This window comes from Pseudopipra pipra, chromosome 23 (genome assembly GCF_036250125.1).
Source record: "Pseudopipra pipra isolate bDixPip1 chromosome 23, bDixPip1.hap1, whole genome shotgun sequence".
NCBI classification, from domain to species: Eukaryota; Metazoa; Chordata; class Aves; order Passeriformes; family Pipridae; genus Pseudopipra; species Pseudopipra pipra.
In genome coordinates, this window is record NC_087571.1 from 1,880,302 (window position 1) to 1,902,542 (window position 22,241).

The window sequence follows — 22,241 nt, forward strand, 5'->3', positions numbered from 1 at the left end:
CGGGGCCCAATGGGGAGCGGGCGCGGGCGGGGCTGGCGGTGGCGGCGGTGAGGGCAGGGCGGCTGCGCGGCGCGGATGGAGCGGGCGGAGGGGCCGCCCTGAGGGACCGGCCGGGACGGGCTGAGGGTGTGAGTGAGGGGGGCGCGGGGGGCGCAGGGCCGGGCGGTGCGGGCTGTGCGGGCTGTGCGCTGTTGGGCGCCTGGGCTGTGCGGAGAGCCCGGGCGCGCGGGAAGAGGCAGCTCTGGGGTGAGGCGTGTCTGGCTCTGAGGGGGATGACGGGTTCTGGGGTACCCAGCTCTGTGGGGCCCTGGGTTTTGGGGTGGGTGGCGCCGTGGGGTGAGCCCCTCGCGCGTGGGGAGGGATGGCGGTGGTTGTGAGGGGCTGGAGCCTTGCCGGGGGTCGAGGGGTGTGCGGGGGGTGCTCTGTGTCACCCGGAGCTCTGGTGGTGACCGGCCCCCCGGGGCAGAGCCAGAGGTACCTGCCCCCCGCCGTTATCAGCTGCTTCATTGCCGCGGGGCATCCAGGAAATATCCACCGCACGGGGTTGGTCCTGCACCAGTGCCCAGCGTGTGCCCGTGAGAAGCACTTCCAGGGCACGGGAAGGTTTCCTTCAGGCGCAGTCTGTTTGATTTTTTTTTTTTTTTTTTTTTTTTTAAAATCTTAGCCCATCCCAACTGTGTTGTAGCTCATAGACCCTGAACTGGGGATTTACTTACCTGGGACTGAGCCTGCCCAGGGCAGCGGGAGGGGTTTTCCTCATTGATTGGACTAAAGCAGGACTTTAAAGAAATCTGAGTGTTTTCAAGAGCAGAAAGGTGTTAAAGCCGTTATTCTCTAGTCACAGTTTCACTTCCTTGGTGTCTGACCCCAGGATTTCTCTGGCTTTTGCTCCACCCAGGGAGGTTGAATTAAACAGCCACGTTGTCTAGTGTGAGCAAAGCTGATTTTTACTCTCCTTGTCTGCATTAATAAACCACTAATACATCTACATATTTAACAAATAATTCAAAGTGGGAGCAACCAGGAGCTGTTTGTACTTGCTGCACGTGAGAAAAAGCACCGATTTCTTGCATTCTCCATGGGTTATATTTTTTGTGCATCACTTGCAGGTGGTGGCTAAACTTCAGAGAGCAGCCAGGGGGGAGGCAGAGGCTTTGCTCAAAGCTTACATGGGGGTTTTGTTCTGCACACAGAGAAACAGGTGCATCCTCTGCCCCGGAGAAGTTCTGGGCTCTGTGAAGGGAGGAAAACCAGCCAAGACTTGGGGTGACTGCTCAGGTGAGGGCGGGAGGGGAGGGAGGCACAAGCACCTGGCAGGGCTGAAGGGTGGGCAGGAGTGGGGGGTTAAGATCAGAGTTCATGAAGCCTTCAGGGGTCTGAGTTGTTCCTGTTGGTGTCCAGGTATTCCAGGATCCTCAGGCTCTGCCTTGGATGTGAAAAATGACCAAGCTGGGGTTTCTCCGGCTCTCCTACGAGAAGCAGGACACGCTGCTCAAGCTCCTCATCCTGTCCATGGCAGCTGTGCTCTGTAAGTCTGTGTCCTCAGGGATGACCCTGGGGTGGAGCTGACTCTGCTCCTTCTTCTCTTCTCATTCAGGCTGTGAAGTTCTCACCTGCCTTAAAACCATGCCATAATCCTTCTGTGCCTTTTCCTTTGAAAACTGCCTCTTTCTTTACCTTCCCATTGACCAATTTAATACAGATATTCTTTTTATCCAGCAAAGAAGCAGGACAGCTGAGCTCGGGGAGCTCTGTGTGTTCACTCTGCCCCTTCTCTGTGTTTGCAGCTTTCTCCACAAGGCTCTTTTCCGTCCTAAGATTTGAAAGTGTCATCCATGAATTTGACCCGTAAGTTTTTCTCAGTTCCTGGGGGCTTGTTGGGTGTTTCCTCTCCTGGAGCATGTGGAATTAGGGTGGTGTGTGCCAGGCTCAGTTAATCCCCATGGAGGATGTGGGATTTGGAAGGCAGGTTTCAGTGCAGCTTGGTTTTCCTTTTCCACACCCAAAATTCACTCAGTACCCAGGGCTCTTCCTGCAGCCTGGGTCCAGGAATGGCCTGCCATTGCTTTTCTGCTGGAATGGGGTTATTCCCTGCCTGGGTGCAGCAGGAGAGAGGGCTCCTGGGACAGCCTGCGTCTGTGTCCCAGGCTTGTCGCTGATTAAATCAGTCCCAAGGGAGACTATTACCTTTGCAAACCCACTTTTAACCCCCATGGGAGGAGGGAGGAGCCTTTGCAGCCAAGGTTTGGGGGCAGTTGAGGGAAATTGGGCTGGCTCCCTCCGTGTGGGGCGCGTGGGATGAGCCCTCACAGCGCCTCATTACCCCTACAGGTACTTCAACTACCGCACCACCCGCTTCCTGGCCGAGGAGGGCTTCTACAAATTCCACAACTGGTTTGATGACCGAGCGTGGTACCCCCTGGGCAGGATCATCGGGGGCACCATTTACCCAGGTGAAGCTTCTGCCGAGCCAAAACACACCTGGCACGAGGGAAAATCGGGAGAGGGGTGGGGAGTGCCCATGGAGCACGTCCCTGAGTGCCAGCTGGGACAGAGGGGAGCTCGGGGATGCGTCCTGGGCAGCAGCTCCCTCCTGGCCAGGCTGTGGAGTGCCCTGAGGAAGGTGTGTCCGTGCTGCAGGTCTGATGATCACGTCAGCAGCGATCTACCACGTGCTGCACTTCTTCCACATCACCATCGACATCCGCAACGTCTGCGTGTTCCTGGCCCCCCTCTTCTCCTCCTTCACCACCATCGTGACTTACCACCTCACCAAAGAGCTCAAGGTACGGGGACCACCGGGGTGCCCCTCCCAGGCTGGGGCTTTCCCGAGGAGCAGGGGCTCTTTGCTTTATAGAAGAGCAGCTGGGTTGGAGTCTTGGAGGTGACCACCACACTCCTCAAAACCCTCACCTCCTGGGAAGTGGGAGGTCTTTTCAAAACTTCGATTCCACACTCAGATTTTATTCCTTTGAGTGATAAAGCCCCTAAACCCCGATGTTTTCCCCCTGGCTGTGTTTCTCCCAGGATGCAGGGGCAGGGCTCCTCGCTGCCGCCATGATCGCGGTGGTGCCCGGGTACATCTCTCGATCCGTCGCCGGCTCCTACGATAACGAAGGTGAGCTTGTGACCCCCAGGGAAACATTTAAGGACTGCTGGGAAATGGAAAATGGTCATAAAAGTGCTGCAGGGCACGATAGAGGCCCAGGGAGCCCTGCCAGGTTTGTGCCGTACGAACCCGACTGATCAGAGATCTGAGGTGTTTCTTGCCCATGCAGGGAAGAAGAGGGAGTGTTTCCCAACTCTGGCAGTGGATGTACCCTGTTTCCAGTATCCTTGTTTGCCAATCAGAAAGGGTTTTGCCACCTCCACAGACTCCTCCTGGGACTGGAGCTACTGCATGGTTCTCCCATGCTTTTATCTCCATTCTGGGAGTGACTGTCAAAGACAGGATTCTCACTGTCAATGTCTGGGGCAGAGGAGGATCCAGGTTCCTTTCCAGTAGCTGGGCTTTTGGGGGCTGTGTAAGGAGTTCTTCCAGCTGGTGTGCCTGGAAGAAGCCACCTGAGCTGTTACTTGCAGTGAGACACAAACCCCTCAGTGCTTCAGTCTAGAAATTGGAGATGAAACGCTTCTCCCAGGTTTCTCTTTGCACAAGGTGCTCTTCCACTTTCTGATGGAGCATCAAAAGCACTTATATGTATATTTTTCATGGATTGAGTGCTCTGCTGTGCCCCAGGGGTGACATTAAACCCTTCTGGTCCTCCTGCAGGTATTGCCATATTCTGCATGCTCTTGACCTACTACATGTGGATCAAGGCTGTCAAAACTGGCTCCATCTACTGGGCAGCCATGTGTGCCCTGGCCTATTTCTACATGGTGAGTGCCCCCTCTCCCCGTGCCAGAGTGATCCCAACTCCAAGGTCCCTCTGCTTATGGAGATGGGAATCCACAGTGTGCCATTCCTATGGCTGTGTGTCCAGGGAGCTGGAACCTCCATGGAGATGGAAATGGAGTGGGTACTTGCTTTATTCGTTTCCACTTCCCAAACTAGTGGGTTTTTTGTAAGGTTTTATTAGTAATGTTAAAAAGTCCATGTTTGTGGCACCTGAGATGTCAAGGATGCCCTTAGAGCAGATCCCAGCTGGCATTGCCATTGGGTGAAAATCCTGCCTGTGATCCCAGGAAAACCAAACCTGCCACATTTCACCTCTGCAGCTGTTCAGTCCTGGAACTTGTGGGTCTGTCTGGTTTGTGTCTCACAGGTCTCCTCATGGGGTGGCTACGTCTTCCTGATCAACCTCATCCCCCTGCACGTGCTGGTGCTGATGCTGACCGGGCGCTTCTCCCACAGGATCTACGTAGCCTATTGCACAGTCTACTGCCTGGGAACCATCCTCTCCATGCAGATCTCCTTTGTTGGCTTCCAGGTGGGCACCAGGAAGATTTGCACACTTGGGGATGGGTTGCAACAGAACAGCAGTGTGTTGCCACCTTGTTTCCCTTCTTGCTTTGCAGTTGTAAGTGGGTGCTGGCTCCTTATTCCAGCTTCCATGATGCTGATTCCTTGCCACCTTTGGCAAAATGAGCTTTCAGAGGTGCTGGATGACTTTCAAAGCTGCTGATAACCTTCATGGCACTGCTTGCCTGCCATAAAAATATCTTTGGTTTTGATGAAGGCAACACTGGTGCCATTGTGCGTCTTGGTGTGGCAGGAAATGTGCCTGCCTGGCTCATGTTTCCAAGAGAATCCAGTTAACTTTCCATGTGGATTCTTATCAGAATCAAAGCAGATGTGGGAAAGGGACTCGTGCCAGCTGTGCCAATCAGAGGGAGGGAACATCTGAACATTTTCCTGTGACTTTGGCAGCGATTGTGCCAAGAAGTGATTTGTGAAAAAAGCCGATAACGGGTGCGACAGGGCTCTTGTTCTGCTCTGTGTCTGACCCTGCCCTGCCCCGCTCCCAGCCCGTCCTCTCCTCGGAGCACATGGCTGCTCTCGGAGTCTTCGGCTTGTGCCAGATCCATGCCTTCGTGGACTACCTCCGGAGCAAGCTGAACCCCCAGCAGTTCGAAATCCTCTTCAGGAGTGTCATTTCCCTGGTTGGCTTCGTCCTCCTCAGCATCGGGGCCGTGCTGATGCTCACAGGTAGCCAAGATCGTGGCCATACTGAAAGTGTTGTACCCCCTTTCCTTGCTTCCAAGGCCATGGAATTTGTCCGTCCTAACTCTGTGTTGCTGTGGTGTCAGTGCCTGTGAGCCCCTTCGAAGGGACCTGCCCCAATTTGTGCGTTAGCAGGGAATATTTAAGCAGCAGCTGCAGGATCTGAGGGGCAGAGACACTGGGCTGGTGCTGCAGATACTGAACCTCACTCTGTGTTAGCAAAGAGATGCCCAAAACAGAGGTTGGGTGGAGAGGAGGGGTTTTTAGGGTAAAATTGCCTTTTATTTCCTTTCTAAAATGGCAGGTTTGAGTAATAGAGATGTTGAACAAGGTCTGGGGTTGCTCATTCAGCCTCACGTGCTTCCCTGAGAAAGCGTGTGTTGGCATTGCCGGTAACTCTCTGCTGGATCGAAAGAGGATTTGTTTTCTCCTCTTTCCTAGGGAAGATCTCCCCGTGGACGGGGCGTTTCTACTCCCTGCTGGACCCTTCCTACGCCAAGAACAACATCCCCATCATCGCCTCCGTCTCCGAGCACCAGCCCACCACCTGGTCCTCCTACTACTTTGACCTGCAGCTCCTGGTGTTCATGTTCCCGGGTGAGTCACCACCCCTGAGTTATTCACCAGAGGTTTGTCCTGCCTCTCCTGGGGTGCTGAGCCTGGGGGGAGTGCTGTGTGCCTGGTTTTATGTCATTTCTGAGCTGACCTGTGTCTCTCCCCCACACAGTTGGTCTCTATTACTGCTTCAGCAACCTCTCGGACGCCCGGATCTTCATCATCATGTACGGCGTGACCAGCATGTACTTCTCAGCTGTCATGGTGAGGGCTGTGGCCTCCTGGCTTCTAACAGAGCTGATTTAATTTATATTTCTGAACTTAAGGATGATTCTTTCCCTCTGAGGGTTCTTCTCCCTTCCTTTAATATTGGCTTTTTGCCCCTCTGTGCAGTGAGGTTGCAAAACTCACTGGTTTGGGTGTTACTTCCCTGAGTCCAGTGCCACCCACTGATTGCTGTTCCTTGTGCCCTCAAGCTGAGCTGAAAACCCAACCAAATTCTCTGGGTTTCCAAGCAGGGACTGCTGACAAATGGCTACCAATGAACCCATTTCCATTCTTCTTCTGGCGCCCCAAGCCCTAAATGTGGTTGAGTTGTGGTATGGAGGCATTTACTAATCCTTGCCTCCACCTAAGATTAGTGATTGGAGTCATGTTGGCACGTTGGCCCATTTTGAGTGTCTGAGATTGTGGCAGCTCCCCATTACAAAAATCAGCCCCAATTTATCCACAGAATTTGAGGTGCTGGATTAGGAATGGCATCAGATTCCCTCTTCTCTCGCATCTCTGCCTGGATTCCTTCTCCGACAGTTCTGGTGTTGCCGTAGGTGCGTCTCATGCTGGTGCTGGCCCCCGTGATGTGCATCCTGTCTGGCATCGGGGTCTCCCAGGTGTTGTCCACCTACATGAAGAACCTGGATATCAGCCGGCCGGACAAGAAGAGCAAAAAGCAGCAAGACTCCACCTACCCCATCAAAAACGAGGTGCGTGCCGGGCCGGCTCAGGAGGACGCCTGGTCCTGGCGAGGCCGAGCGCGGGAGGCTGATGGCCTCGTCCCTCCAGTGCTGAGACCCCGGGCTGCTCCCGCAGGTTGCCAGCGGCATGATCCTGGTCATGGCATTCTTCCTGATCACTTACACCTTCCACTCCACCTGGGTGACCAGCGAGGCCTATTCCTCCCCCTCCATCGTGCTCTCCGCCCGCGGTGGGGACGGCAGCAGGATCATCTTCGATGACTTCAGAGAAGCCTATTACTGGCTGCGGCACAACACGCCGGAGGTACGGGGGGGGTTGGGGTGTTGGGGACCCGATATTTCCCACTGAGGCACTGACAGCACGGCCTGGTTTTGGGTGTAGGATGCAAAGGTGATGTCCTGGTGGGACTACGGGTACCAGATCACCGCCATGGCCAACCGGACCATCCTGGTGGATAACAACACCTGGAACAACACGCACATCTCCCGCGTCGGCCAGGTGGGTCCTTCCCTCGCCCGCTGCCTTGCCTGGCCTTTCTGGGCACCACACGTTGTGGCTGACGCTGTGTTTGCCCCAGGCCATGGCATCGACAGAGGAGAAAGCCTATGAGATCATGAGAGAGCTGGATGTCAGCTACGTGCTGGTCATCTTTGGTGGCCTCACCGGCTACTCATCTGACGGTAAGATCCCTCTCTGAGCTGGGTCAGACCCATCCTGGGGTGCTGGTGCCAGCCGGGGCTGTGGAGTGGAAATAGTGCCAGAATGCTCCTCTGGGCCTGCACGTACCTTCTTAACTCTCCCTCAACTCAACTTCTTGCTCTTGGCCACCCAAATTAATCTGTCTACTCACTCCTGACCCCTCTAGCTCAGCTTGACTCCTTATTCTTTTGCCTGAAGTCAACTCTTTGTGCTTTCACCCCAACTCAGCCCCTTGCTCTTGTCCACCCAAGTCAACTCCAGTCCTTGTTCTTTGCCCCCCAACTCAACTCATTGCTCCTGGCCCCAGCTCAACTCAAACCATTGCTCTTGGCAACTCAACTCATTTTTTTACCCCAACTCAACCCCTCACTCTCTGCCCCCCAACTCTCTGCTATCCACCTTCCAGACATCAACAAGTTCCTGTGGATGGTGCGGATTGGGGGCAGCACAGACACGGGGCGCCACATCAAGGAGCACGACTACTACACCCCCACCGGGGAGTTCCGTGTCGACCGCGAGGGCTCCCCGGTGCTGCTCAACTGCCTCATGTACAAGATGTGCTACTACCGCTTCGGCCAGGTCTACACCGAGGCCAGTGAGTCCCCAGAACCACCCCCTGTGGGGCTGACACCACTTTTGGGGCGCTCCACCACGCCCTGACATCTCCAGGGCACGGTGTGGCAGCGCTGCCTGTCCTTTGCCCTCTCCCAGAGCGACCGCCAGGCTACGACCGGGTGAGGAACGCCGAAATCGGCAACAAGGACTTTGAGCTGGACGTGCTGGAGGAGGCCTACACCACAGAGCACTGGCTGGTCCGAATATACAAGGTACGGCCCCAGGACGAGCCCAGAGCCCCCTAGTTTGGGAGAAAAAACCATGGAGTTCCACCTAACGAGGCTTTTTTTTTTCCCTGCCCAGGTGAAAGATTTGGACAACCGCGGGTTGTCGAGGACGTAGAGGAGCCGGGGGCGGCCGCGCCGGACACGCACTGACCCAGCCTTGGCCTGTGCAGCAGAGATTGGGGGGTTTGTGGGGTCTGAGGGGGGGCTGTTCCGGGGTTGTTTTGTACCGTTTGTAAGCGCAGGCAGCGGCGGGAGGGCCCCCCTGCCCCGTCCTGTCCCGCCGGGAGTGACTTTTATATACACACAGGGCCGCTGCCGAATCGGGAGCTGCGGCTCTGACCCCGGGGCTGATCGACCGGGAGTCGCAAAGAGGATGAATAAAGAAAACAAAAACAATTAAAAAAAAAAAAAAGAGTGGCGATTTTGGTGGGGTTTTATCCCTGAGTTCTGCCAGAGGGACTTTGGGGCTGTTTGGACGCTTTTAATCGATTGGGCTGGTGGGGCGGGAGAGGTGTCGCGACCTGGTCACGGGGGGACGGGCTTTAAAGTGAGGGTGTGGTCGGGCTGAGGGCGTGGCCGGGGCATTGCGCGCGCAGGGCGGGGCGGGGCGCGCGGCTCTGGCGGGAAAAGGCGGCGTGGCCGGAGCGGGGCCGGGAGCGGGGGTGGGATCGCGGGCCCGGAGCGGGGCCGGGGCCGCGGCTGGGCATGGCCGTGCCCTTCGTGGAGGACTGGGACCTGGTGCAGACGCTGGGCGAAGGCGCCTACGGGGAGTGAGTGCGGCGGGGCCCGGGGAGGGCGGGTCGGGGTCGCTGCCGGCCGGGTCCGCCCCTTCCCTGCCCCTTGCTCGCCCCCCCACCCCGTGTGCCGCTTGCACACCCGCTGCTGGTCCCCGCCTGGCTCTGTGCCCACTGGATGCCCGCTGCTTGCTTGGGCATCACATGCTCTGTGTGTGCCCACTGTTTGGCTTTTGTGTGCACCTTGTGTGCCATTGCTTGCCCTGTGCGTGCCCACCGTGAGCCCCTTACGTGTCCTCTGGTTGCCCACTGCATCCCATCGCACACCCGGAGCGTGCCCCTCACACACCCTGCCCCTGCCTCCTCCTGCACTCCCTGCCTGTTCCTTGCCCACTCCCTGTTACCAGTGGCAGTATTCCTTGCCCATTCCCTGCCTGCTCGTTACTCTCTGCCTGTCTCTAGTGGCAGCATTCCCTGCCCATTCCCTGCCCATTCCCTGTCCTCGGTGGCAATATTCCTTGCCCGTTCCCTACCTGCTCTCTGCCTGTCTCTAGTTTCAGCATTCCCTGCCCACTCCCTGTCCTCAGCGGCAATATTCCTTGCCCATTCCCTGCCTGCTCGTTACTCTCTGCTTGTCTCTAGTGACAGCATTCCCTGCCCGTTCCATGCCCACTCCCTGTCCCCAGTGGCAATATTCCTTGCCCATTCCCTGCCTGTCCCTAGTGGCAGCATTCCCTGCCATTCCCTGCCCGTTCCCTGCCCGCCCCAGGGTGCAGCTGGCCGTGAACCGCCGCACGGAGGAGGCCGTGGCCGTGAAGATCGTGGACATGAAGCGCGCGGCCGAGTGCCCGGAGAACATCAAGAAGGAAATCTGCATCAACAAGATGCTGAGCCACGAGAACGTCGTGCGCTTCTACGGGCACCGGCGGGAAGGGGCCACGCAGTACCTGTTCCTGGAGTACTGCCGCGGCGGGGAGCTCTTCGACCGCATCGGTGCGCACGGGGGGCCGGGGGCCTGGAACTGTAAATCCCAAAGGATTTGCTCTTGAGTTTGCCCTTCTCGTTCCCCACGCGCAGAGCCAGATGTCGGGATGCCGGAGCCGGAGGCGCAGCGGTTCTTCCAGCAGCTGATCGCCGGCGTGGTGAGGGGTGGCCGGGGCCGCTGGTGGTGGGGATGCCGGGGGGGATTCCCGCCGGACACTGACCCTTCCCGGGATTCCCGCCCGGCACTGACCCTTCCCGGGATTCCCGCCCGTCACTGACCCTTCCCGGGATTCCCGCCCGGACTGACCCTTCCCGGGATTCCCGCCCGGACTGACCCTTCCCGGGATTCCCGCCCGGCACTGACCTCCCCTCCATCCCCAGGTGTACCTGCACAGCATCGGCATCACCCACCGCGACCTGAAGCCGGAGAACCTGCTGCTGGATGACCGAGGTGTGGGACACACACACACACACACCCCCCTCTCTGACCCCCCTTGAGTTTTCATCTTTTAATTTTTAAATTTATTTTTATTTGAATGTTTAATTTCAATTAAACGTTTTAATTTTTTAATTTGAACGCTTAATTTTTTCCGTTTGAATTTTTAATTTAGGGCTTCAGCTTTAGTATTAATTTAAATTTTATCACGACTTTTTAATTTGATGTTTTTTAATATTTTTAATGCTTTAATATATTAATATTTAAGTTTGTTTCCTAATTTAAACTCTTAATTTGAATTTGCACTTTAATCTGGATTTTTGATTTATATTTTACTTGCATTTTAATTTAAATTTTAAGTTGAACTTTTAAATCCTAATTTGAATATTTAGTTTGAATTCGTGTTCTAATCTGAGCTTGTAGTTTAAATTTTTATTTGAATTTAAATTTGAATTTTCAGTTTGATTTTTTGATATAAACTTTTATTTTTAATTCGAGTTTTAAATCAGAATTTTTAATCTGAATGTCTAATTAATTTTTTTCATTTTTAGTTGCATTTTTAATTTTAATTCAAGTCTTTCATTTCAACTTTTAATTTCAATTCTTTATTTTTAACCAGCGTTTAATTTCTAATTAAGATTTTTATTTGTACTTTTAATTTAAACATTTAACTTGAATTTATAATTATAACTTTTATTTACATTTTCTACTAATTTAGAGTTTAATTTGTGTTTTGAATCAATTTAAGTTTCGGGGTTTCAATTTGAATTTTTGATTTGAATTTTTGTATTTAAATTTTTGGATTTTGAATTTACATTTTTTTAATTTGGGCTTCAGACAACCTGAAGATCTCGGACTTCGGCCTGGCCACGGTGTTCCGGCACAACGGGCGGGAGCGGCTCCTGAACAAGATGTGTGGGACACTCCCCTACGTGGCCCCGGAGCTGCTGCGGCGCCCGGAATTCCGAGCGGAGCCCGTGGATGTCTGGGCCTGTGGCGTCGTGCTGACAGCCATGCTGGCTGGAGGTGGGAGACAGGGATGGATGGAAGGCACAGGGGGTGATGTGCTGGCGGGAGGTGGGAATACAGGGATGTATGGGGGGACACGTGGTGCTGGATGGAGATGGGAATACAGGGATGTATAGAATGCACAGGGGATGATATGTTGTGCTGGCTGGAGATGGGAATACAGGGATGTATGGAATGTATAGGGGGGACACGTGGTGCTGGCAGGAGGTGGGATACAGGGATGTATGGAATGCACATGGGGACACGTGGTGCTGGATGGAGACAGGAATACAGGGATGTATGGAATGCATGACATGATGCTGGATGAAGCTGGGATGCCAGGATGTATGGGATGTATGGGAGGGACACATGGTGCTGGCTGGAGATGGGAATACAGGGATGTATGGATTGTATAGGGGGGACACATGGTGCTGGCTGGAGATGGGAATACAGGGATGTATGGAATGCATGACATGGTGCTGGATGAAGCTGGGATGCAGGGATGTATGGGATGTATAGGGGGACATGTGGTACTGGCTGGAGGTGGGAATACAGGGATGTATGGAATGTATAGGGGGGACACATGGTGCTGGCTGGAGATGGGAATACAGGGATGTATGGAATGCATGACATGGTGCTGGATGGAGATGGGATACAGGGATGTATGGAATGCATGACATGGTGCTGGAAGGAGATGGGATGCAGGGATGTATGGGATGTATAGGGGGGACATTTGATGCTGGCTGGAGGTGGGATACAGGGATGTATGGAATGCACATGGGGATACATGGTGCTGGATGGAGGTGGGATACAGGGATGTATGGAATGCATGACACGGTGCTGGATGGAGATGAGGAGGTGCTGGCTGGAGATGGGAATACAGGGATGTATGGAATCCACGGGGGACACATCATGCTGGCAGGAGGTGGGAATACAGGGATGCCTCTAGGGATGTGTGGAATGCAGGGGAGGGGTCAAAGGGCATTTGGTGATGCAGGAGATGGAGGGGTTTATACGGAATGCATGAGGGGTGCATGTATGGAATGCAGAGGGGATGGAGGTATGGAATGTGCAGGGGAAGTATATGGAGTGAAGAAGGATGCACATGTGGAATGCAGAGGGGTGTATGTGTGGAATGCATGAGGATGTGTGTATGGAATGTGTAGGGGGTGCACGTATGGAATGCGTGAGGGGAGGTGTATGAAGTGCACCAGGGGGTGTGTGGGATGGGGCAGGAGCACGTATGACATGGGGTGGATACATGGAATGCACGGGGGTAGGGATGTGTGAAACACAGAGCGGGAAGGTGTGGGATCCATAAGGGAGACATGAAATGCGGGGAGGGGGATGTATGGAGTGTCTGTGGGGATGTATGGAAGGCAAACAAGGATGCCAAAGGGGAATGTATGGGATGTGTAAGGGGGGGGGGTGTGACACGCACAGGGGAGGTATGGGATGCATGGGGAGTACATGGGATGCATAGGGAGGTGTGGGATGCATGGGGAGTACATGGGATGCATAGGGAGGTGTGGGATGCATGGGGAGGTATGGAATGCATAGGGGTGTATGGAACATATGGGGGAGGTATGGAACATATGGGTAGTACAAGGGGTGCATAGGGAGTTATGGGATGCATAGGGAGTACATGGCATGCAGAGGAAGGTACAAGATGCATGGGGAGGTATAGAATGCATAGGGAGATATGGAATGTGTGTGGGAGGTTTGGAATGCATGTGGAGTACCTGGGATGCATAGGGAGGTATGGGATGTGTTGGGGAGGCATGGAATGCGTAGGGGAGTATGGAATGCATGGGGGAAGTTTGGAATGCATGCAGAGTATATGGGATGCATGGGGAGGTATGGGATGCATGGGAAGTACATTGGATGCATAGGGAGGTATGGGAGCTATGGAATGCATAGGGAGCTATGGAATGCATGGGGAGGTTTGGAATGCATGCAGAGTACATGGGATGCATAGGGACGTCTGGAATATATAGGAGGTATGGAACATATGGGTCGTACAAGGGATGCACAGGGAGTTATGGGATGCGTGGGTGGTACATGGGATGCATAGGGAGGTATGAGGTATGGGATGTATAGGGAGGTATGGGATGCGTGGGGAGGTGTGGGATGCATAGAGGGGTATGGAATGCATGGGGAGCACACAGGATGCATAGGGAGATATGGAGTGCGTGGGGGAGGATTGGAATGCATGGGGAAGCATGGGATGCATGGGGGAGGTATGGGATGCGTGGGAGAGGATTGGAATGCATGGGGAAGCATGGGATGCATGGGGAGCATGCGGGGTGCATGGGGGGGTTTGGAATGCATGGGGAGCACACGGGATCAGCACCTGGCCCGGGGCAGGGACACCTGGCACACACCTGGCACACACCTGGCACACCGAGTGCTGCAGTGCCACGTGTGTGCCCGGGGCTCGTGGCACCGCGGGGCGACAGCAGTGGGATCCCCCAACAGAGCTGCCCTGGGACCAGCCCAGCGACAGCTGCCAGGAATACAGCGACTGGAAGGACAGGAAAACCTACCTCCCACCTTGGAAGAAGATCGATTCGGCCCCCTTGGGTAAACACACGGCAGCACCCAACCCGTGTATCCATGTGTGTGTGTGTACACACGTGCACACACCGCGTTGCATTCCACCCCCCCCGTCTCCATTCCACCCCCTCGTCTCCATTCCACCCCCTCGTCTCCATTCCACCCCCTCGTCTCCATTCCACCCCCTCGTCTCCATTCCACCCCCTCGTCTCCATTCCACCCCCTCGTCTCCATTCCACCCCCTCGTCTCCATTCCACCCCCTCGTCTCCATTCCACCCCCTCGTCTCCCCCAGCACTGCTGCACAAGATCCTGACGGAGAGCCCCTCGGCGAGGATCACCATTCCCGACATCCAGAAGGACCGGTGGTACAGCAGACCCCTCAAGAAGGGTAAGGGGCCGCCAGGGAACGCGCTCGTTCCCCGGGATTTGAGGGTCACTGGGTGTCCTGTCCCTTTGCAGATGTCAAGCGGGCCCGGCTCTCCTCGGGAGGGGTCACCGACTCCCCCGGCGGCTTCTCCAAGCACATCCGATCCAGTATGGACTTTTCCCCGGTGAAGGCCGCTCTAGGGTGAGCCTCCACTTCCCTACACACAGGGTTTGCAATTCCTTGTGCCCCACAGGGCTTTCCCGGCGTTTTCCCCAGGAGGTGGCTGGGTGGAAACCCCTCACACGACCCCTGCGACCACCCCAAACCCTGCAAAACCCCGTGCAATCCCCACACTGGGCTCTCTGCAGCATCCCTAATCCCCGTGTCCCTGCCCTTGCCTTGCAGCGAGGACAAGGCGAGGTACTCCACGTCGCAGCCGGAGCCGGGCACGGGCGGGATGCCCTGGGAGAGCGGAGCGGGGAGCATCGACCAGCTGGTGCAGGGCATCAGCTTCTCACAGCCCGCCTGCCCCGAGCACATGCTGGTCAACAGCCAACTCCTGGGCACACCCGGCTCCTCCCAGGTCAGGGGCTGCAGGGGGGCACCTGGAACCGCCTGGAATATCGGGGTGCTGCCTCACAGTGTTTTTGGGATGCGGCTGGGCGAGGTGTATCCTCTCGGGATGTTGCCTCACGGTGTTTGGGGCGCAGCTCCGCACCCTCAGGGGTGGCAGGATGCCCTTTGCAGTGGTTGGGGGCTGCTCTGTGGTGTTTGGGAGCAGCTTTGCCTGATATGGAATATCAGGGAGCAGCCTGGCAATGTTTGGGACACGACTTTGTGGTATTTATCACTTCAGAGTGCGAGTTCACAGGATCTGGGACACAGTTTTCAGTATTTTTAGTACCAGGAAACCACTTTGCCAGGAATTTGGGGGGTCTGGGGGCAGCTCCATGTCTGATTTACAACATCAGGGTCCAACACTGCACTGTGTGTAAATTGGGGTGCAACTTTGTATATGTGACATTAGGGAGCAACTGTAATCTCAGGAAGCAACGTGGCACTGTTTGGGATGTGGTTGGGCGAGGTTTGTCATCTTGGGGTGCAGCTCTGCAGAATTTGGGGGACAGCTTCATGTCTGATTTGCAACACTGGGGTCCAACATTGCTCTGTGTACAATACTGGGGTGCAACTTTGTGGTTTATGTTTGACATTGAGGACCATATGGAATATCAGGGAGCAACTTGGCAATGTTTGGGATGCAGCTGGGCAAGGTTTGTCATCTTGGGGTGATGCCTCTCAATATTTGGGGTGCAAATGTGCATCATTTATGGTATCAGGATGCACTTTGCAATGTTTGGGGGCTGCTCTCTGATGTTTGGGAGCAGCTTTGCCTGATATGGAATATCAGGGAGCAGCTTGGCAATATCTGGGATGTGACTTTGTGTTATTTATTACCTCAGGGTGCAAGTTTGCAGGATTTGGGGTGCAGTTTTGCATCTGATTTACAACATTGGGGTCCAGCCTTGCACCATTTATACCATTGGGGTGCAACTTTGCCTTAAATTTGTAAGATTAAGAAGCAACTTTGTCATATTTATAATATCAGGGAGCAACTTGGCAATGCTGGGGCTGTGGCTGTTCAATATTTACCATCTCAGGGTGCAAGTTGGCAGGATTTGGGGTGCAAATTTGCAATACTTTTAGTACCAGGATGCCACTTTGCCAGGGGCTTGGGGGGCAGCTTCCCATCTGATTTACAACACTGGGGTCCAACGTTGCACTGTGGGGTGCAACTTTGCATCATAGATGTTACATGAAAGAGCAACTTCACTGTATATACAATATCACAGAGCAACTTTGCAGTGTTGGGCAGCAGCTGCGTGAGGTTTGTCATCTTGGGGTGCTGCTTGCCAATATTTGGGGTGCAAATGTGCATCATTTATGGTATCAGGATGCACTTTGCAGGGTTTGGGGGCTGCTCTGTGGTGTTTGGGGAGCAGCTTTGCATCTGACCTACGGTGTCAGGGAGCAGCTTGGCAATACTGGAGTGCAGCTGGGCCAGGTTTGTCATCTCGGGGGACAACTTTGTGGCTTTTGAGGTGCAATTTTGCAGCATTTTGAGTAGCAAAACGCAACTTTGCAATACCAGGGTACAACTGCAGCATTTGGGGGCAGCTCTGTGTCCAGTTTATGATATGGGGGGTCCATCGTTGCACTGTTTATACTGTTGGGGTGCCACTTTGAATCATGGATGTGACATTAAGGAGCATTTTTGCCGTATTTAGGGTATCAGGGACGAACTTTGCCCTGTTTAGATGTGGCTTTGGGATGCAGCTGCCGGCGCTGCCATCAGGGGGTGCAGCTTCCCACCGTTTCCCTGCCGAAAGCCGGGATTTTTATCCGAGCTGCGGCTGGAGCTTGGTGGGGTTCCCAGCCTCTCTGGCGGGATTTATAACGTTTCGGGGGGATGTGTTTTGGGGGCCGCAGAGCCCGTGGCAGCGGCTGGTGAAGCGGATGACGCGGTTCTTCACCAAGCTGGACGCCGACGGCTCGTACCGGGCGCTGAAGGAGGTGTGTGAGAAGATGAGCTACGGCTGCAAGATGAGCTGCACCAACCAGGTGGGCACCAGGGGGCCGAAATCAGGGGGTGGGACACCCCCCCGTGCCGTTGCATCGGCAGGTAACTCAGGGCACCCCTCCCTTTTGCAGGTCACCATCTCGACCACGGACAGGAGGAACAACAAACTCATCTTCAAGGTGAACCTGGTGGAGATGGAGAGCAAGATTTTGGTGGACTTTCGCCTCTCCAAGGTGAGCTGGGGGGGGGTCAGGGTGGGCACTCGGTGGTGGGTGCTTGGTGGGGTCGGGCAAGGGTGTGCAGGGTGGGTGCAAGGGGATGAAGGGCCTTGTAAAGTGGGTGCAGGACCTTGCAGGGTGGGTGGAAGACCATGGAAGGTGGGTGTGAGGGGATGGAGAAACATTCAGGGGGGTGCAGGATGGGCTCAGGGGGATGGAGTCCCAGGCAGGTGGGTGCAGGGGGATGTAACCCCCCCAATTCTCCCTGCACAGGGCGATGGCCTGGAGTTCAAGAGGCATTTCCTGAAGATCAAGGCCAAGCTCAGCGACATTGTCAGCACCCAGAAAGTCTGGCTGCCTGGCACCTGAGCCCCTCTTCCTGACACCTCCTCCTCCTCTTCCTCCTCCTCCTCCTCCTCCTCTTCTTCCTGGCTGGGCTTCAGCGGCAGCACCCAAACGCCATGAAGGTGCCCAGCCACGTATTTTAGATTTTGAAGGTTCAATAAAGCCCGGGGGGACAGGGAGCGATGCTGTTTCCTGCGAGGGGGAGGTTGTTGCAGTGGGTTGTTCCCTCCGGAACCTGCTGGAGGCGCAGCTTTGCTCAGCCAGCCCAAATCCCACTCCGGGGTCTCCGCCGAGCCGTGCAGCCCTAAACCAGCCCCAAGGTTTAGGGGCCGACCCCCTCCTCGCCCCACTACCGCCCCTCCCTGCCCTGTCTCAGGGCAGTGGCTGCCCTCGTTTTCCAGCCTCTCTAATTGCTTTTCGGAGGGACTAACGAGCCCGAGAGCTGCCAGGGGTTGTTAGCGCTGGAGCGAGAGAGGAGAGCCGGGGATTAACCCCATCCCCTCCCCCAAAAAAAGAGCATCCCCCCAAAAAACCCACCCCAGGGTGCAAACCCCTGAGGCATCCCTGCAGTTTCTCCCCCAAAGCTGCGTCGGCGTTTAATTATTGGGGTAAAAAAAAAAAACAACCGCTTGTTTTGCTTGTCTTCCCCCTTTTCTTTGGGTTTTTTAATATCCCTTCCCCCCGGCTTTTTTGTTTTCCTGGTGGGAACCCCCCTTGGGCGAAGCAATTAGCGGCGATTTTTTAATTGCATATTTATATTGCAGCTGGGGAGCGAGACCCCGGCAGCGGGCAAGGGGGAAGCAGGAAGACGCCGCGCTCCCGACCTTGTTTGCTTTTCAGCCGGGATTAAGCGCTTTTAATTGTCCTGGAGATCACAGATTGCGGCCGGGGGGGATAATTAGGCTGAATACAGGGTTTTCTGGTTCATTCCCCCCAGGAATTTATATTTCTAAGGGCATAAAAAAAGTAGAAAAGCTTCGGGAACGCCTCGGGTTGTGGAGGGGCACGAGGCTGGGCACAACGCGTTGCACGAGTGGGTCTCACCGTCACAACAAATTAATTTATCACCTGTTACCTGCTGGAAACGGGATGTTTTGGGGAGTCACAGGTACGTTTCCCCCTCCCCAGGGTGCTTCAGGGGCTGTCGTGCTCCGCCGTGGTCTCGAGCCTTTGCCGGGCTTCGTTATCCCACGCGAGTTTATTTTCAACCCTAATTTTTAGGGGTTTTTGTTTGGTTTTGTTTGTTTGTTCGTTCGTTTGGGTTTTTTTGTTTTGGGTTTTTGTTTTTTTTTTTTAACTCCGTAGAGGGGATTATTTTCCGCTTTCGGGGTCCGGGAGGGGGGGAAATTGGAGGGGGATGAAAGGTCTGTGCTGCGCTGTGGCCGGGTGAGGGGGGGGCTGTGCCGGGAGCGGGGCCCTGAAAGCGCCCTTTGTGCGGCCCCGCCGGGGACCCGGCGCGCTCGGAGGCACCGGAGCGTGGCAAATCCTAAAACCAACAGCACAGCCGGGGCGGGCGGCCGGGGGGCTTCTGCCCCCTCCTCATCCCGAATTCATGGCGCTCCGGCGGGCACGCGGGGGTCCCTCGGCCTCCCCGCGGCATCCCGGGAGCGGGGTTTGGGATGCGCGGTTAGGGATGTGCTGGGGGATGCAGGAGGGGAGGGTTCAGGATCCAGAGCGTAGGGTTTAGGATGTAAGTACAGGATTTGAGGGATGGAGGATTTAGGGTTTAGATAGGGATGTGGGATTTAGGATGGAGATGCAGGGTGAGGGACGGAGAACTTGGGATGCAAATGAGAGACACAGGATTTGGGATGGAGATGCAGGATGGAGGATTTAGGATGTACATGCTGGATGCAGGATTTGGGATGGAGATGCAGGATGGAGGATTTAGGATGTACATGCTGGATGCAGGATTTGGGATGTAGATGCAGGATGGATTTAGGATGTAGATGCTGGATGCAGGATGCAGGATTTGGAATGTGGATGCAGGATTTGGGATGTAGATGCAGGATGGATTTAGGATGTAGATGCAGGATGGAGGATTTAGGATGTAGATGCTGGATACAGGATTTGGGATGTAGGTGGAGGATGGAGGATTTAGGATGTAGATGCTGGATGGAGGATTTGGGATGTAGATGCAGGATGGAGGATTTGGGATGTAGATGCAGGATGGAGGATTTGGGATGTAGATGCAGGATGGAGGATTTAGGATGTAGATGCTGGGTGCAGGATTTAGGATGTCAATGCAGGATAGGTGAACTTAAAATGCAAATATGGGACATAGGATTTGGGATGTGGATGGAGGATAGAGGATTTAGGATGTTGATGGGGGATGCAGGACTTGGGATGTAGATGCAGGATGGAGGATTTCAGATGTTGATGCAGGATGGGTGAAGTTGGGATGCAGATATGGGACAGGATTTAGATGCAGGATGGAGCATTTAGGATGCAGATGGGGACATAGGATTTGAGATATAGATAAAGGATGGAGGATTTAGGATGCAGATGTGGGATGTAGGATTTAGGACAGATGCAGAGTGGGGGATGAAGGATTTAGGATCTAGATGGGGACGTAGGATTTAGGATGTAGATGCAGGATAGAGGATTTAGGATGTAGATGCAGGATGTGGGACAAAGAACTTGGGATGCAAGTGTGGGAATCCAAATAGGATTTGGGATGTAGATGCAGGATTTAGGGTGCAGGATTAAGGATGCAGATGTGGGATGTAGGATGTAGAATGGAGGATTCACAAGATGCAGATGCAGGCTGGAGAGCTTAGGATGCAGATGTGGGAGATAGGAATGGGAATGTAAATGCAGGATGCGGAATAGAGGTTTTGGGATGCAGGTGGGGGACTTAGGGTTTAGGATGTCAATGCAGGACACAGAATGGAGAATCCAGGATGCACATATAGGATGGAGCATTTGGGATTTAAATGGAGATGTAGGATTTAGGATGCAGATGTAGGACACAGGATTTAGGACATAGAGGACAGAGGGGAGAGAGGATTTAGGATGTAGATGCAGGACACAGGGTGAAGGATTCAGGATGCAAATGTGGGACACAGAATTTGGGATGCAGCTGCAGGGTGCCAGATGCAGGACACAACAGAGGGGCTGCAGAAGAAGGATTTAGGCTGCAGATGCATTTAGGATGTGGGATGCAGGATTCAGGATGCAGACACGGGATTTAGGGGGGAAAAAATAGAGCGTTTAGGAAGCAGATAGAGGATTTAGGATGCAGACACAGGTTCCCAGATGCAGGATGGAGGATTTAGGATGTAGATGCAGGTTTCCAGACGCAGGATGCGTGACAGGGATGCAGGATGCAGGAGAGGGGATGCAGATGTGGGATGCAAAACACAGGACATGGGATGATGCAGGATTTGGGATGCAGATACAGAGCATGGGGTACGGGAGCAGAATTTAGGATGCAGAGGTGGGGATACAGGACAGATGAGGAGGGAAATGGAATTTAAGATGCAGAGGAAAGATGCCAGGCACGGGGCATGGGTTGCAGAAGTGGGATTTGGGACGCAGAGGAGGGATGTAAGACACAGGAGGTGGGATGTGGATGCAGGACGTGGAATGCAGCAGTGGGATTCAGGGTGCAGATGCAGATACGGGATGGAGGTGCAGGACAAGGGATGCTCCACCCCCAGAGCACCGCGGCGCAGCGCCAGCTGTGCACAGGGATCTTGCGGCACCCCCGGCGATGGGGAGTGCGTGCAACGAGCCGGGAAATGCAGATTTCTAAGGGAAAATTATCGCTTTCCAGTCCTATACAGGGATTCGCAACTCGTGCCCCATCTGGGAGGCAGAGCCCGGTCGTGTGGCCACATCTGCCCGCCAGATGTGCCGGGGAGGGGAACGGAGCCCCCGCGGATGGGAAACCTCCCCGCCCCCCCACCCCGCGCGGGCCAGGTTGGGAATGCTGCTCTCCCAAATCACACCTGCTCTGGAAAAACGCCTGGATGGGAGCAGGGAGGAGCGGGAAGGAGGGATTGGATGGGACCAACCCGGCCTCGCAAATGATTTTCCCATCAGATAAGCTTTTGTGCTGTGGCTGGGGGAGGGTGGGGATGAGGCACAGCCAGGGTGCAGCTCCAGGGGGCACAGCCCAGTATAGCCCAGTATGGACCAGTAAGGACCCTGGGCCCTGGGACACAAGGGCCTGGGAGGGGTGGGGGTCCCTGGTGAGGCCGCTCAGACCATCAGGGTTTGTTGGTGCCCTCGGGGTCCTGGCAGCAGGACAGGGATGTGGATGGGAGGTGGGATGAAGATGTGGGATGAAGATGTGGGATGCAGGAGGTTGGAATGGAAATGTTGGGTGCAGGAGATAGGATGAAGATGTGGGATGGAGATGCAGGATGCAGGAGGCTGAATGGAGATGTGGGATGCAGGAGGTGGGATGGAAATGCAAGATGGAGATGTGGGATGCAGGAGGTGGGATGGAGATGTGGGATGCAGGAGGTTGGATGGAGATGTGGGATGCAGGAGGTGGGATGGAGATGTGAGATGCAGGATCTGGGAAGGGGATGCAGGATGCAAATGCAGGGTTTGGGTTGCAGGCTCGGGACATGGGATGGTGCAAGGTGCAGGTTTAGGAGGGGGAGGCAGGATGTGGGTGGAGATGGAGGACGTGGGATGAAGGGTGTGGATGCAGGACATGATGCAGCTGCAGGATTTGGGATGCAGATGTGGCATGCAAGAATTGGGATGCACATGCAGGATGCAAGTAGTGGGATGCACAGGCCAGGACGTGAGATGAAGGGTCA

At 54.7% G+C, this 22,241-nt stretch overlaps 2 protein-coding genes across 3 annotated transcripts; both read left to right on the top strand.

The window, feature by feature from the left end:
• Positions 1-42: 42 nt before the first annotated feature.
• STT3A (STT3 oligosaccharyltransferase complex catalytic subunit A) lies at positions 43-8,647 on the top strand. 2 transcript variants are annotated; one of them, XM_064634601.1, is made up of 19 exons: positions 43-126; positions 1,194-1,278; positions 1,402-1,528; positions 1,788-1,848; positions 2,332-2,453; positions 2,641-2,786; positions 3,028-3,118; positions 3,773-3,879; positions 4,266-4,430; positions 4,969-5,149; positions 5,606-5,761; positions 5,892-5,983; positions 6,547-6,702; positions 6,809-6,997; positions 7,076-7,192; positions 7,272-7,374; positions 7,800-7,988; positions 8,105-8,220; positions 8,312-8,647. In XM_064634601.1, exons 3-19 carry the CDS (start codon positions 1,441-1,443, stop codon positions 8,348-8,350), a joined length of 2,118 nt encoding a protein of 705 aa, XP_064490671.1. In that variant the 5' UTR covers positions 43-126; positions 1,194-1,278; positions 1,402-1,440; the 3' UTR covers positions 8,351-8,647. The 2 variants fall into 2 exon arrangements, with proteins under 2 accessions (XP_064490671.1, XP_064490673.1); XM_064634603.1 differs by lacking the exon at positions 1,194-1,278 and having other exon boundaries at positions 54-128.
• Positions 8,648-8,844: 197 nt separating this feature from the next.
• On the top strand, positions 8,845-17,642 carry CHEK1 (checkpoint kinase 1). Its single transcript, XM_064634606.1, has 12 exons — positions 8,845-9,005; positions 9,739-9,962; positions 10,047-10,111; positions 10,335-10,404; positions 11,227-11,415; positions 13,876-13,980; positions 14,248-14,343; positions 14,415-14,523; positions 14,728-14,905; positions 16,810-16,941; positions 17,032-17,133; positions 17,392-17,642. The coding sequence occupies exons 1-12, from the start codon at positions 8,941-8,943 to the stop codon at positions 17,485-17,487; spliced, it is 1,431 nt and encodes a 476-aa protein (XP_064490676.1). The 5' UTR covers positions 8,845-8,940; the 3' UTR covers positions 17,488-17,642.
• The last annotated feature ends 4,599 nt before the right edge of the window (positions 17,643-22,241 follow it).

Bases quoted from the DNA above. Each gene is read 5' to 3' on its own strand.
- STT3A (XM_064634601.1), top strand. From the start codon at position 1,441: ATGACCAAGCTGGGGTTTCTCCGGCTCTCCTACGAGAAGCAGGACACG. The intron at 2,454-2,640 runs GTGAAGCTTCTG...TCCGTGCTGCAG, and splicing joins CGGGGGCACCATTTACCCAG to GTCTGATGATCACGTCAGCA. The intron at 8,221-8,311 runs GTACGGCCCCAG...TTCCCTGCCCAG, and splicing joins GGCTGGTCCGAATATACAAG to GTGAAAGATTTGGACAACCG.
- CHEK1 (XM_064634606.1), top strand. From the start codon at position 8,941: ATGGCCGTGCCCTTCGTGGAGGACTGGGACCTGGTGCAGACGCTGGGC. The intron at 9,006-9,738 runs GTGAGTGCGGCG...TGCCCGCCCCAG, and splicing joins GGCGAAGGCGCCTACGGGGA to GGTGCAGCTGGCCGTGAACC. The intron at 9,963-10,046 runs GTGCGCACGGGG...CCCCACGCGCAG, and splicing joins GGAGCTCTTCGACCGCATCG to AGCCAGATGTCGGGATGCCG.